Here is a 14893-nt window from a genome sequence, read left to right as displayed (position 1 = left end):
ACACTGGATGGGGTTGAATGGAGCTAAAGGGATAAAACTAATTAAAATAGTAAAACTACTTTCTCTGAATATTCCTTTAATTGTTAAAAGTATAATAATGTATTTTCCTAAAAATAAATGAAAAGAAACATACCAACATATTTTACTTTTTTCAGTAAACAGGTTTTAGGTAGTTTAGGCGCTCATTTTTGCTATTGTGCGCTGAGTGGTTGGTGAACTGATACTGGATTTACAGTCAGATCTCTGAGTTTAAAAGCTTAATAACTGGAGTTTTACCCTTTTAACAGGCCAGGATTTTTGTCAATTGTCTGCCTGACATTACACCTCTAAATCTTGGGGATTTCTATTTAAGCATTACATAAAAAGCTTTCATGTTTGATAAGAAACATTACGGAAAAGCAGAATTGTAATTGTAATAGAAAATATAAAAAATATATTTAAGCAAACCTGCTAATGTCAAAATACAATTAATAAAATCATAAAATTGGCTGAAATCCTGAAGAGAGAAAACAGCAGCTTCTGCAAGTGCCTTGTACGAGATTTCAAAGCCCTCAAATTTTCAGAGTGTAAAAAAAACTTATTTTACTGCAGAAAATAAGGGATTTCTATCATCTCCACCTGTAGCCCGTATACAGGTCAAGGCACGTTAATATGTTAAACGCTTTAAAGAATATCTCTGCAGTACTGAAACATTTGATAATGTTCTGTGTTGGGGAAATGAGAACATTTTTCATGATACAAATACTTAAACATTTATAAACTCTGATTTTGCTCCGTTTCTCCATATAAACCCATTAATTTTGGTCTCACTCGTGAGCGCCCCCTGGTGGCTCTACAATTCCAGCAGAGACTCTTAGCTCAGTGTGTTTTCTCCTCTCCAGAGATTCTCTCCCGGGTTTACCTTCCTCCGAAACTCTGCCAACAAGTGTCTGTAGATTTATTCTGAACTTCAGTGACTAATCTCTCTCTCTCAGATGCTGAAGTTCGTGCTGGAGGTGGATTGTTCGCAGTGGTTTGTTTTTTTACAGGCTGCTTCTGTTCAGCGCTGAGACAAGTGAGTTATTTCAGCTCGATCATACTGAACTAAACTTTATATAACTTACATGATTTTGATAACCTGCTCAACCAACGATTGACTGCTCCAGTCTGAGTGGAGCCGGTGTGTTACAACTAGTGTAGCTAATAGAGAACTATAGCGCTGTAAGAGAGTTAAACGGGGAGTTTTATCAGTTTTTGGGTGTTTGTCGTGGATTTTCTTGAATTTGTGAAGTTAATCTTAAATTACTGGGCTATTTTACCGTCAGTACAGACTTAGACAGTAACTTTCTCTTCGTTAACCGAAAGGTAAGCGAGCGAATTGTATTGTACCGTGTTTTTGTGTTTGGTTTATTTGTATTGACTCTCTTGCAGTCTGGCTGTAACTAGGTTGACTAACCTACGTGTTTTTGTCGCATTAGCATTAACTTATGTTGGCAGCCATAATAGTTTGCTATGCTAAAGGTTATGCTAATGTAGCTAGTTAACTAGGTTAACTTAGCTACTAATTAACTTAACTAAATTAAGTTAGTTAACCTTGTTGACTAGCTCAGTTAATTAGTAAACGCTAGCTACATCAGTTTAACAGTCTTCAAACTATTAGCTAAGCTAACTATCGCTATGCTAGTTAGTTAGGTTAGCTAGCTAGTTGATTAGCTTAGCTGGGTTTGTTAGGTAAGTTTAGCTAACGCTACCAGCCGTAGAGTCTGTTGGAAAAAAAAATCACATAACATTAGTTAACTTAGATAATTACCCATAGTTAGCATTAGTTAATCTTATTTAAGCTTTTTTTATTGATATTTATCGTGTTTGCCAATTAGTAAACTTACTAGCTAGCGGTAGCTAACCTAATCTAAATAAAAAGTAAAAAAAAAAAAAACCTCAGTTTTATAAAAATAAGAGTTAATACACACTAACCCAAAATAGGCCATCGAGACGTGTGTCACAGACCCTTCTACAGCTGTGTACTTAAATTAGTGGTGTTTTTTTTTATTCAATGTCCAATTATCCAGTTAATCACAATAGAATTATGTGATTAATCACACTTTTTCTTCCTTAAGACTATGCGTTTGATAATGGGTACCTTAATTACCTTAAATGTGTATAAAATAATCAGTGATAGAAACACATTTGTAGTATTGGTGCCAAGCTCTTAAAAAAAATAATCCCAACAATATTCTTTGACTAAATCATGGATAAAATCATGATGGTACTTAAGATACTGTATTTTTTGGAAAGGGTTAGTAATAATGGTGTAGTGTGGTTTACACTTTTTCTTTACATTATTATATAATTCTCAGGTTAGTTTTGATGCCCTTTAACTAGAATATTATAATGTGTCGAGTTACAGAGTTTTTTAACAGCTTGAAAAGAGAAAATGTGTGTAAGCATACACTTCAGTAAAAATAAAAGGCAATATACCTTCTGAACTTAACAGTACGCGTTGCTGTTTAATGTCTTATGCGTCACCAGGCTCTGTCAATATTGTCACAAGATTAAATTGTGTTTAAAAAATAAAAAATAATAATTCAAGATTTGAACCACTCAAAAAAAAAAACATAAAAACAGTCCACTTCGAGATTAAAGTCGTAATATTACAGGATTAAAGATCAAGAGTTGCCCTAACACGCTGTCGTACAGGTTAATTACATCAGGTAACTCGTTAATGTTGACAGCCTTAGTGTAAAATTTCTTACAGCACTTTATTTGTCATTTTAACTGATGAAATCTTAGTGAAACATACCAGAAATCTTAAGAGGATCACAGGACAGTTTTCACTTTAAAAGTGTACAACTACTAAAGTACGATGTTAAAATGCCAGTTTTAAAATTGGTGTTGTCAGGATTTTTATTTAAAAATATTTAGTCATGTGCCCACAATAGGAAAAAATCATGAATGGGTTGCCTGCTGGATTTATCTGATCAGTAATCATAAATGGGTCTGAGTTCTTATGGTTTAAGTTGTGAAATGTTCAGCAGTTACAGAGAGACTAGCCTTACTGACCTATTTGTCTTTTTTATTTGATTTGAGTTTCTTTCAGTACTAGCTATTATGTTCTGGTTATGGGAGGTAATTTCACTGTGTCCTCTTCCAGAATGAGTCTTGTAGAGATCAGCGAGAATGTAAAGCTGGCCAGAGAGTACGCCCTGCTGGGTAACTACAGCTCGGCTGTGGTTTGCTACGAGGGAGTGCTGGAGCAGATCAAGAAATACTTATATTCAGTGCGAGACTCTTCTTTACAGCAGAAATGGCAACAGGTAAGACTACAGCCTCCCGGGACACTGGTATGGTAACCCCTGGAGTTACTGGAACTGTCATTACTAATTGCCCAGAGGCAAGAGTTGCTGTTTGAACTGCCATTGTGTTCCACATTCATGCAAACATTAGTATAAAGGTGAGGCAAGTGGTTTGATGTGTAAATAGTCTGATTGTTTTGAGCTTGTTTGTGTCCTGTGTTCAGGTATGGCAAGAGATCAGCGAGGAAAGAAAGCACGTGAGGGACATCATGAGGACACTGGAGAGTTTCCAGTTGGAGGCTGCCCCGTCAAAGCCGAGCAGTTTCAGCCAAGAGGATGATTTTATGCCTGCCCAGGTGGAACATAGGTATACCCATAGAATGACAGGTTATTTTTCATCATTTTGAAAACTAAGGACAGCTATGTGATGGATATATCACTAATGCTGAGTGAAGTCATGCCATTTTATCTATGACTTTAAGTCAGTGACATGGCTTATTTACAGGGGTGATAGCGTTCCGGCGCAGCGTGGCTCTATAAAAAAAATATATATATAAATAAAATAAATAAATAAATAAGTAGAGCCGGTTCAGGTATTAAGTCCCGCCTCTCAGTAGAAACAGCCAATCAGCTTGCTGTTTTTGCGGCGCGCGGAGGAAGCCCCTCCCTTGCTGTGAGATTTAGCAGCGGGATCGGACGCAGCAGCTTCAGCTGATTTAAAAACAGATCTGGATATACGGAGATTTTTCTCAAAAAAAGATAACGGTAGGCTAAACACGTAAACTGTGATGATATGTTTCTGATAGCTGGTTAAAAATACACTTCTTGTATCAGCACACAGATTAAACCCACTGTGATTAATAAACTGCAGCTGTGTTAGTGAGTTAGCTTGAGTTTGGAATTAGCTAGATAGGGAGTCAAGGTTTTAGAAAATAAATAAACTATATATGTAATGTTCAACTTGCCCTGTACCTGATCAGCTAATCACTATTTCACATATTTCACTGTCGTTATTAGTTTAGGATTACAGGAGAAAATGAATATAGCTAATTAGCTAGAAGCCAGATGTAGTGGATAGTCAGAATTTAGTACAGTACTTTATGTTTGTAGTTTAAAGCAGTTTCTTAACCCTGATCACTGAACTAAAATTGTGTTTTCCACCTGATCTTCATTTCACCTAGATTTTCACCTGATCTTGATTTTCACCTAGAGTGACAGCTGTCACAGTGAAAATTAAGTGGAGTTATTCACCTCCTTTTTTACACCTCCTGAACGGATCAGTGTTTTTGGGGCCGATTCCGATCGCCGGTCGTCTTTCACCACGATGGGCCGAGCGCCGATACCGATCTTGGGCGGGGCCAAATGCCACATTAATGCCACACAGGTGCCTGGCAAACCTGGCTGGTACAGATTCCCCTAATTACATCCACACCAAAGCAAACACTGGTAATTTACGCTGCTAGTAAATAAACATGAATGTTACTGACCAAAATAAATGCTTTTTAGGAGAGATATAAGTTCTGTGTAAATATTTATAAGACAATACCTGACAAAATCAGTTTTAATGACGTTAAATAAACATCACTGTGACAGCGCTAGTCGCAGTTTCACCGCAGTAAAGGACGAGGAGGTGAATCACTTATCTAAGCAGCCTTTACTGATTTCTGCTCCAATAACCCTTTCAATAACCTCCAATAGCCTTTAATAGTCTTCAGTAGCCTTCAACAGTCTAACCTTGCAGCCGTGGTGTGTCCACTAAACTCCGTAGTTATAAACATCATGAGGTTAGCAGCGCGCTAACTGACCTGTTTATAATGTAATCCGAGCAGTGCCTCCGTGACAACTGCTGCTGTTAGCTGCTTTGGCTGATAGGTGAACTGTAGAGAGCTGTATTATCCGTTTTTAAAACCTTTTCCTACACAGATGAACTTAAAAAAAACGTGTAAAAAAAAACGCTCCAGACTGGCTGAGCTGAGCTCTGTAGCCCGTGGCTGGGCTGTAGCTGTGACTGAGTGAAGAGAGCGGGGCTTGTGCTGCTGCTGCAGCTCCCACTAGTGGTTGGATGAGTAACTGCAGCTTCTTGTAAGTGAGCAGTTTCACCGGTTTCACCAGTTTCATCCACACACAGCTCTGATAAACTGCTTAACCCTAAACTCCTGAATCAGATCGGCTAAAATCATAAGAATATCTGCAGAACAGTGTTAATATGCAGAAGAATATACAGAACAGTGTTAATATGCAGAAGAATATACAGAACAGTGTTAATATGCAGTAGAATATACAGAACAGTGTTAATATGCAGTAGAATATGGAGAACAGTGTTAATATGCAGTAGAAAATGGAGAACAGTGTTAATATGCAGTAGAATATACAGAACAGTGTTAATATGCAGTAGAATATGCAGAACAGTGTTAATATGCAGTAGAATATGCAGAACAGTGTTAATATGCAGTAGAATATGCAGGATCAGGGTTGAGAAACACTGCTGTAATGTGACTTCTGTTCATTTGTAGTTCACAGTAAGACCACATGTCCTGACGTTTATAAAAATCTCTATGAAACATAAAGTTACATTATTTTACACAAGGACACCATCTTAAGAAGAGCTCTCAGTAGAAAAAAAATTAAAAGTGCACTTTTTTTTTTACAAGAGTGGAGAAAATGTAAATATGAAAATGAAAACGTTATCTAAAATGTGTCACTTGACAATAAGGTTATACACAGACTATTAAATGTTTGAATAATGTGTCAACATTTATGCCTATGTTACGTCACACATGCAGTCTGTTGTCCCTCCCCAACAACCCCCCTAACCAGAGCATCTGAAGTTGGCACTACAAAACATTGCAACAATGCAATAAATCATTATATGACATTATATGAGTGACACGTCAAGAATCTTCAAGCCTATGTTTATATACTGGAAATACATATTATTAATGATAGTGATTTTTATTACATAAAGGGCTATTGGTGCAGTAAATGGCTTTGCCTTCTTTTGTTTTGATACTCTGAGCTTTGATACTTTGCTTTAACTGTCTTTGCAGAGATTAGACCTCCAGCAGAACTGTCATGTGAAGTGGATTAGTATCCACGTGGCTGAACTTGGCCTACACACAGGCAGCTGTGCTTTGTTTTTTCCTTTTCTTCCATTTAAAGTTATTTAAAAGTAATTTGACTGTAATCTAGTTTGAATATGCTTCATTGTGAATACAGGCACATCAGTTTAGACCTGATTAAATCAGTTCCGAATTCCATTAAAATATGATTTTGGCCAGAAATCACAAATTTTCCTCTTATATTTCCTGAAGTTGATCCACAATGACAAATGTGCTGTCTGAAGTTTGCTTTGAGACAAAGGCAAATGTAACTTCAGAGATTGTGTACTTCAGGTTAGTAGTGGGTGAAATTGTGTGTGATCGTGTTCAGGCCATCTGCGGTTCGGCGGGCTCCAGTGCCATACAGAGAAGGTAAAGCACATGGCAACCGAATAAGTGTTGGACCTCGCTCTCAGCACCGACAGTCACCACGTGTCCAAAACGGAGACCGAGCAAAACCTCCAAAGGGCAAGGAGAAGAAAGACAATGGGTCCAAACCCAAAGAAGACAAGGTAAGAATAGGCATGAATGAATGGATTTGGGGGAAAAGACCCTGTATTAACTAAAGTGTAAGTCTGTTGTGGTCTACTCTTAAAGGGCCTGCAAATACACATTGTAACCGTACACTTCATTCTGTCTGAGCAAAATGCCTTTGGCTGTATTGACTTGACCTGTGATACCGGTTTCCCCTATTTGTGCAAATAAAGGCAGATGAGAGCTAAAACAAAGATTTAATACTGAAACCCAGGCTAAAGTTGTTCTATTTAATGTTAGTAGTAATTTGGTAAATAAAATATACCTATTTGTGGGTTTGTTAAAGTAACAGTTTTGAAGTTTGTTCAAGTGTCTCTGCAGAAATAACTTAATAAATTGAACTAAAGCAAGCATTTTCCCTAGATAACAGTGCACTAACCTACTTTTACCTACTCCTACACCTGCAGAGCAAACTGGTTGCCTCAGAGACAGAAGTAAAAAAGTTTGACAGAGGCGGAGAAGACAAAGATCTGATCGAGACATTGGAGCGAGACATCATCTCCCAGAACCCAAACGTAAAGTGGTGTGTTCATCTCCTTCAATTTATGGCAATTTTAAATCTAGAGTTTGCTTAAAGAATGTCACACATACATGCTTGCATCAGCTCTAAAAACACATTTAAAAAATCTTAATGACTGCAGAGCTTAAGTAGTTTCCATTTCCAGGGAGTAGCAAGGCTTTTGCTGTGTGGTCAGTAATAGGACTGCACATCGGATACTGTAAATAAACTGAAATTGCAATATATAGCTCTGGAAAAAATAAAAGACTACTTGTAAATGTTGAATGATTGAAAACCTTTGGAATGTAATCAAGGGAAAGATGGATGATCACAAGCCAGCAAACCAAGCTGAAGTGCTTGAGTTTTGCACCAGGAGTGGCATAAAGTTATTTAAAACAGTGTGTAAGACTGGTGGAGAACATGTTAAGATGCATGAAAACTGTGATTAAAACCAGGTTTATTGCACCAAATATTGATTTCTGAACTCTTAAAACTTTATGAATATGAACTTTTTTTTGCATTATTTGAGGTCTGAAAGCTCTGCCATTTTTTATTTTATGCTAATAAATGCTCTAAATTGGAATTTGGAAGAAATGTCCGTAGAAGTGGTTTCGTAATTAATTGTAAAATAATAATATTCAGAATATTTTTTTCTATCGATCGATCGATCGATCGATCGATCGATTGATGTAGATAACTGGTTAGATAGCATAGTGATGGATAAGCAGTTGACTTGGATGCTTACTCAGCTGTTGGGAAGGGGATGTTGTGCTACCCTGTGTAGTTGGTTCAGTATTGTTGTTATTGCAGCTCCTACAAATAAGCACAGAAGAGCAGTTAGGATAGGAACTAATTTAGACCGTGTTTTAGTTCATAATCATAGTTTGTGCCATTATCTTTGGGAAAAGGAACATTTGATGTCTTTCTTTGACAGTTTATTCTCACAGTGTTGCTATCTTATTCCAACCGTCTGAATACTGGCTGTAAGCCTTGCAGCTATGCTGCTCCAACTCTGCTGAGTACGGCTGATGTGCCTGGTAGCACTGCACCAATCCTGCGCCAACCTTTCTGGCACTGAGCATTGTAGCTACTTGCTACAAATCCTTTTGTGAAAGTGATTTAAAGACTTGAGGTTTACTTGTTAGTTTGTGGAGGAATATTTGAAGGGTTGTTTTAACTGATATAATTCATTGTGTACATTGTGTGCCATTTTGCATGAACAATGCTGTGTGGGGTCACTGAATTGTCTTTTGTGGAGTGTGGAGATTTTCCAGCGGGAGCAGCATGTGCTAAAATATGTGTTAAAATATAATGATCAATAAAAATGCTTCATAATTATTTGGAATCAAATATTTATGCTCTGACTTCCTTTGAAAGTCAACAATTTTTTACCTTTTTCTCGTAAAGTTGCTTTTTGCTTGTAAAGCTGTAAAGTTTTATTTTTTATTTATTTATTTTTTATGTGACTTCAACGTTATTAATTGTTAAGCCAATTGCCAAATCCAGAAATTAACATTTGGCTTTTACTTTTAGAGCCATCACAAGACTCAAGAAAAACATGCCAATGAATTGTGATGTTTACTGGACCTTTATACCCTCAGGGATGATATTGCAGATCTGGAGGAAGCAAAGAAGCTACTGAAGGAAGCAGTGGTTCTGCCCATGTGGATGCCAGAGTTCTTTAAGGGAATCAGAAGACCATGGAAGGTACAAATGATATTTGCAGTAATAATCTATACTTTTATATAGATTATCAAATGAGATGCTGTATAAAGTGTGTCTATCAGAAACAAAAAAGGGTTTTTGTGAAAGATATGTGCATGATTGTAAAAAGTGTACATATGAATACAGTAACTAATTCGAAATTTGACACAGACTTTAGACTTACAGTGCCATCTGCTGGTCAGATAACCTTTTGTTGTTTTAATCAAGCAGTTTATTTTAAACCAAAATGTTGTGTATTTACAGTATATATGTAATATTATTATATTATGTATGTAAAATTGCTATTGTAATATTATTCCAGGGTGTGTTGATGGTGGGGCCCCCTGGTACTGGAAAGACTCTGCTGGCAAAAGCTGTAGCAACAGAATGCAGGACCACTTTCTTCAATGTTTCTTCCTCCACCCTCACCTCTAAATACAGAGGGGAGTCTGAGAAGCTTGTGCGTCTCCTGTTTGAAATGGTGAATACAATTATTTGTAGTGTTTTATACTTTAATTTGCACATCTGAACCTTAATAGATGCTATAGTTTGAAACACTTTAACAGGTTTGCCTGTATAATAAATGTATGTGGTCTTTTGCAGGCACGATTTTACGCTCCAACCACCATATTTATTGATGAGATTGACTCCATGTGCAGCCGCAGAGGAACATCAGAAGAGCATGAAGCCAGCCGAAGAGTCAAAGCTGAACTGCTTGTACAAATGGATGGTATGTATAGAAATACTATTTTCTCCATAAATGGAGAAACCCATTGCTTAGCTTAGCATAGAGTTTGTGTGTTAAAGGGACTCTGGTAACAAACTGTAAGTTATTTTAGGGAGACTACAGATGTGATGAGTGATGTGTGATGTGATGTGCAATCGATGTTAAGTGTTGTAATTGTGTGTAAAAAAAAAAAAGTTAACTTCTCATTTGGGGCCCACAGGTGTTGGAGGAACATCAGAAAATGACCCATCTAAAATGGTGATGGTTCTGGCAGCCACTAACTTTCCTTGGGACATTGATGAAGCTTTGAGACGACGACTAGAAAAAAGAATCTATATCCCTCTGCCCTCAGGTATAGCTATACTCAGCATACATCAATACCTAACTGCTATGTAGCACTACAGTGTTGTGCAAGCTTATATATGGGCACTACAGTAGCCAGAAATGTCTATATTAAGTTACTTAATGCTTACAGAATAGGCTCAGATAAACATGAAGCTATTGGCACCATGGCTAATGCCAGGTGTGGGATTGAGAGGAATATAAAGGGCCACTACCTTGACCTCACTGATTCTGCTGTTGCTGAATGTATACAAATCCATACCTTAAATCTTCAAAACGCTGACTCCAGCAAAAGAAGAATAAAGCCTTTGTTAATAAAAGTTCTTTGATGTGGCAGGGTTCAAATGGTCATTAAAAACCTGGAAAAGTCATGGATTTTGAAATAGCAATTTCCAGGCCTGGACAGGTTTTTGAAAAATAAAAATGGCCAGAAAGTTTTGGAAAAGTCATGGAAATTTGCTTTACAAATCTTTTTGTTTCCGCTTATCGATGGAGAAAATCTATTTTGAGCTACAAATATATCAGCTCAGAGTTAATTCAGTAATTTTAAGCTTACAATTGAGCTCTTAGGATTAAAGATTGAGTGTCAGATTAATTTTAGACCTACTATATTCAATTACAATTATAGTTTTAGTTGATTTATTGATTTATTGTCCATGTTTGCACTGTTTTAAAAATCCTATGGCCATGAAATTGTGCCCTAAAGGAATGGAAAAGTCGTGAAAAAATCATGGAAATTTGTTGGTTAAAAAGTGTATGAACCCTGTGTGGGAATAAAGTGTCACACTACTTGTCCATATAATGTACCCACCAACGTCAGCGAAAAAAAATAATTGTAATAATACTGGAAAATATGTTTTAAAGTATTTTTTGTGTGTGTGTTTTTGAATTGCAGCCAAGGGTCGTGTTGACCTTCTAAAGATAAATCTAAAAGAGCTAGAGTTGGCTAATGATGTGGACATGGACAAGATTGCTGAGCAGATGGAAGGCTATTCAGGTGCTGACATCACTAATGTCTGCAGGTATGGCTCAAATTTAACTCAATTGAATTTAATTGTTTTCAGTTTACACCTTTTTTTTCTAATTTATTTTTTGTGTTTTGAAATATTAGTTTGTCAGAAAATACAGAAATCATTAGCAGAGTCTGTGAACTTAACATTTTGTTAATTACTATTAAAAAAAATCTCTTAAGTTGGATTTCCACATTCCTGCAGATATACCCTGTTATCTAATCAGTCACAATTATGGACAATCACAATCAAAGCACAACAAAGGCCACAGCTGCTTCTGATCCGAAAAGGGAAAAATATATAAATCGTTGTTGCCTTTCTCCTTTTTGGCCAATACCACCTGGGTGCAGAAGAGGCAAAACTGTTTATTCATCACAAATGTACTATTCCATGTTTTGAGGTAAACATCATCCTGACTGTAAAGCATGGTGGGGGTAGTGTCATGGTTTTGGGTTGCTAGGCTGATTGAGCCTGCTTACTCAATGATGATCACTTGAGAAACAATACATTTTAAAGATGTATTTACCAGAGACTGTAGAAAAGATGGACGCCGTGTCGCCGTTTCCATTTATTCAATAAAAATGAAGCCAAAATCTTCCGCCATGTCGGCGTTCCTGAAACCCGAGTCTGCGCAGTAGAAACCAGAGGAGGGAGCAAGACTGTGGAGAGACAGCCTGCTCATTTAAATAACCCCGCCCCTGAGGGCTCCTCTGCGGAGCGGAGCTGACGGTCTGTTATTGGTCTCACTCATACAGTCATTGGTTCCACCCCGGCTAAGTGTAACCCAGGCTATTTACAATAACCACACCTTTTTGAATAAAGCTGAATAACATTTAAAAAAAAAAGGAATTCTGTGTGGTTATTACACTATTTTGCGGGGAGGTTACACTAACTGTTGCATTTAAATAATGGAGGTAGAATTACAGCATATTAGAAAAAAACATGATTGAAAGTTGTCTGTTTTGCCATTGAAACCTATGGGGATGGGTGAGGTTACACAGCTTTCTGAAACCGAACAGCAGGGGGCGCCCGACCTGTGGTGGCTTCACTTTTGAGAGACGATGCTCTGTCCAGCTATACAGTCTATGGTATCAACAGTTAAATATAAGGGTAGCATTTCATGGGTGTAAGCTGAAAAAGCATTAGTAGGTGCAAAAGACAATGACACAAAAACCCTTTCCCCTGTCCAAATCATATTAGCAGATATCACAGTCAATTCAGTTCCAACGGATCATTTTTAATTAATAAAAATCGCATACAGTATGATATCTGAGAATTAACCTTCATCCCATCTGCTTTTTTAAAAATAATCATTCACAAACCAAATAGTATCTGTCTAGTTACAAACACCAACAGTCTTACAAAGCTTGACTGTAGACCAACGGTGGGCAAACTACAGTCTGCGGGCCACACTTGGCCCATTAGTCTTTTTAATCAGAATTGCCCAAATCGAATCATATCATAATTATGACTGCAATCATTTTAACTCGTCATGTAACGCATTGCGTTCCACCAGATTAGGTGCAGTGACACATTAATTAATTTTATGAGCATCTGTTATTACTCTGCTCAGGGTTTTTACAGTCATGAAAAACCTGGAAATGTCATGGAATTAAAAAAATATAGCAATTTTCAGGCCTAAATAAGTTTTGGAAAAGTCATGGAAATTAGGTCTAAAAATCTTTGTTTCTGTTTATTGATGGAGTTATTTGACACACACATTATTATTAAAGATTGTCAACATTTTTATCAGATTAATTTTAGGCTTACTATAATTAAATTTTTAATTCCAGTTTTAGTTGAGTTTTGGTTTTACTGTCCATGTCTGCACTGATGTGTTAAATTAAATACTTTTTCACTAAAATAAAGTTAAAGGCTATGTCTCATTTGCAAAGAATAATTTTATTTTTAAATATTTTCTAGGAAACAAATAGTTTATGATGTTGTTTTTTTTTATATTATTAACATGCTGGTGTTATCACATTAACTGTTTATATTGATTACAGGGATGCTTCCTTGATGGCGATGAGGCGGCGGATCGAAGGATTGACCCCGGAGGAGATCCGCAACATTTCCAGAGAGGAGATGCACATGCCTACAACCATGGAGGACTTTGAGACAGCTCTGAAGAAAGTGTCCAAGTCTGTGTCTGCTGCTGATCTGGAGAAATACGAGAAGTGGATTGCAGAATTTGGCTCTTGCTGACCAATCCTGTTCTTACTTATGGAGTAAAATTGGGATTCTGAAGGTAATAGTTTAAATTTTAGCACTTTGAAATAGTATGGGTCAAATTCTGGTTTCACTGGTGAATTATCATGTAGTTTCCAGGCTTAGTGGGGACTTCCTTGTCTAGCGGTGTCTGTAATCACAGCTTGTGGACCAGTTGCATCTAAAATATCTTGGAGGAAAAGTGTTTCTCTAGGTTACATTCCATTGAAATAGTGTGTTTGTTCAAACCTGTAAAGTAAAACCTGATTCGTTTATTTAGAGAATTAGGAGAGTGCCTCTTTAGATGCATTTGTGAACATTTCTTGAATTGCCTTAAGTTTAAATCATGATGTTTAGTGCTAGAAAACCTTGCCAGTTTTTCCAAAGATTTTATATTTAAAAACAAATGAGTATTCAGGACATTAGACAAGCCCCTCCACCCTTGTCCTGGAGGCACACTGCCCTGCATTTTGTAGTGATTATACTGCTCCAAACACACCTGATACAATCAGCCCAATATTGGCTTAAAATGAGTGTGTTAATTGTGTTAAAGTAGACAAAGCTCTAAAATGTGCAGGCCAGTGAGCACCAATTACCAAGGGTAAATGGCAACAGTAGCTGCATCCCAAAGTTTAAGCTGCAGCCATGGTGGCTGCATTTCTCAGCTGCTGCAATATAGAAGGCTCTTCTGACATAAAGGACGCTTCTTATACTGCCAATGTTCAGAGTGATTTTTGAGGATACAACTGATGTATCCTTCAAAGCTGCCAGTTACCCACAATTCTCTGCTCAACTAAAATGCTAATGAAAAAACAGAACAATGAAAACTGATAAAAACTAGTAAATATTGAAGCTTCTTGTAGCAGTGTTTATTTTTTAATTATTTATAAATTATTTCAGTGAAGACAAAAACACACTTTATGCTGCCATCTCACCACAAAGCCTTGTTCCACTATTGTATAGTTTTGACCAGTCGGATAATGAGAGACTATTTAGTGAACTGTCGCACAGAGGACTTGCCCGACATTGGCTGCAACATTTGACTTGGGAACACAATACTATTGTAGATGACTGCCTGTGAATCCTGATGTACCAAAAATGATAATCATAAATGCTTCATTATTAGATATTTTCTATTTATAAAATTATTGTGCCAGGAAATGTAAAGCTTTATTTCTATACACTACAGCAGAATGTTTTTTTTTTTTTGCAGTGAATGAGCTATGCAACTTTGTTTGCCAATTAGTGATTTTAATCTAGCCAAAATAGTAAAGGCCAACCATTGTGAGGTGTTTGTCTTTTGAGTCTGTGTCCGTTAAGTTTCCATGTTTTTCATTTTGTGGACATCTGTGTAAAAATGTGTTAAAAATTCTTGATAATAGTTAATAAAGTTTTTTTGTATTATGGAAAAATAACCATATTGTTGTTTACTGACTTGCTTTGGCCCTTTAAACTTCAGTTGCTTATGGTTGAGACACAATTAATTGTTGGACTCGAAA

At 36.8% G+C, this 14893-nt stretch overlaps 1 protein-coding gene across 2 annotated transcripts; it reads left to right on the top strand.

The window, feature by feature from the left end:
- Positions 1-860: 860 nt before the first annotated feature.
- katna1 (katanin p60 (ATPase containing) subunit A 1) lies at positions 861-14809 on the top strand. Of its 2 annotated transcripts, none has more exons than XM_007254910.4 (11): positions 861-1054; positions 3131-3293; positions 3497-3639; positions 6702-6882; positions 7312-7427; positions 9005-9110; positions 9430-9588; positions 9711-9837; positions 10055-10186; positions 11072-11198; positions 13193-14809. In XM_007254910.4, the coding sequence occupies exons 2-11, from the start codon at positions 3132-3134 to the stop codon at positions 13389-13391; spliced, it is 1452 nt and encodes a 483-aa protein (XP_007254972.1). In that variant the 5' UTR covers positions 861-1054; position 3131; the 3' UTR covers positions 13392-14809. The 2 variants fall into 2 exon arrangements, with proteins under 2 accessions (XP_007254972.1, XP_007254973.1); XM_007254911.4 differs by lacking the exon at positions 861-1054 and adding an exon at positions 1094-1344.
- The last annotated feature ends 84 nt before the right edge of the window (positions 14810-14893 follow it).

The sequence above is a fragment of the Astyanax mexicanus genome, chromosome 1 (assembly GCF_023375975.1).
Source record: "Astyanax mexicanus isolate ESR-SI-001 chromosome 1, AstMex3_surface, whole genome shotgun sequence".
In the NCBI taxonomy this organism is placed as follows: Eukaryota; Metazoa; Chordata; class Actinopteri; order Characiformes; family Acestrorhamphidae; genus Astyanax; species Astyanax mexicanus.
Note: the sequence above shows the minus strand (reverse complement) of the source record. Positions and strands in the feature narration are given on the sequence as shown.

Bases quoted from the DNA above. Each gene is read 5' to 3' on its own strand.
- katna1 (XM_007254910.4), top strand. From the start codon at position 3,132: ATGAGTCTTGTAGAGATCAGCGAGAATGTAAAGCTGGCCAGAGAGTAC. The intron at 3,294-3,496 runs GTAAGACTACAG...TCCTGTGTTCAG, and splicing joins TACAGCAGAAATGGCAACAG to GTATGGCAAGAGATCAGCGA. The intron at 11,199-13,192 runs GTATGGCTCAAA...TATTGATTACAG, and splicing joins GACATCACTAATGTCTGCAG to GGATGCTTCCTTGATGGCGA.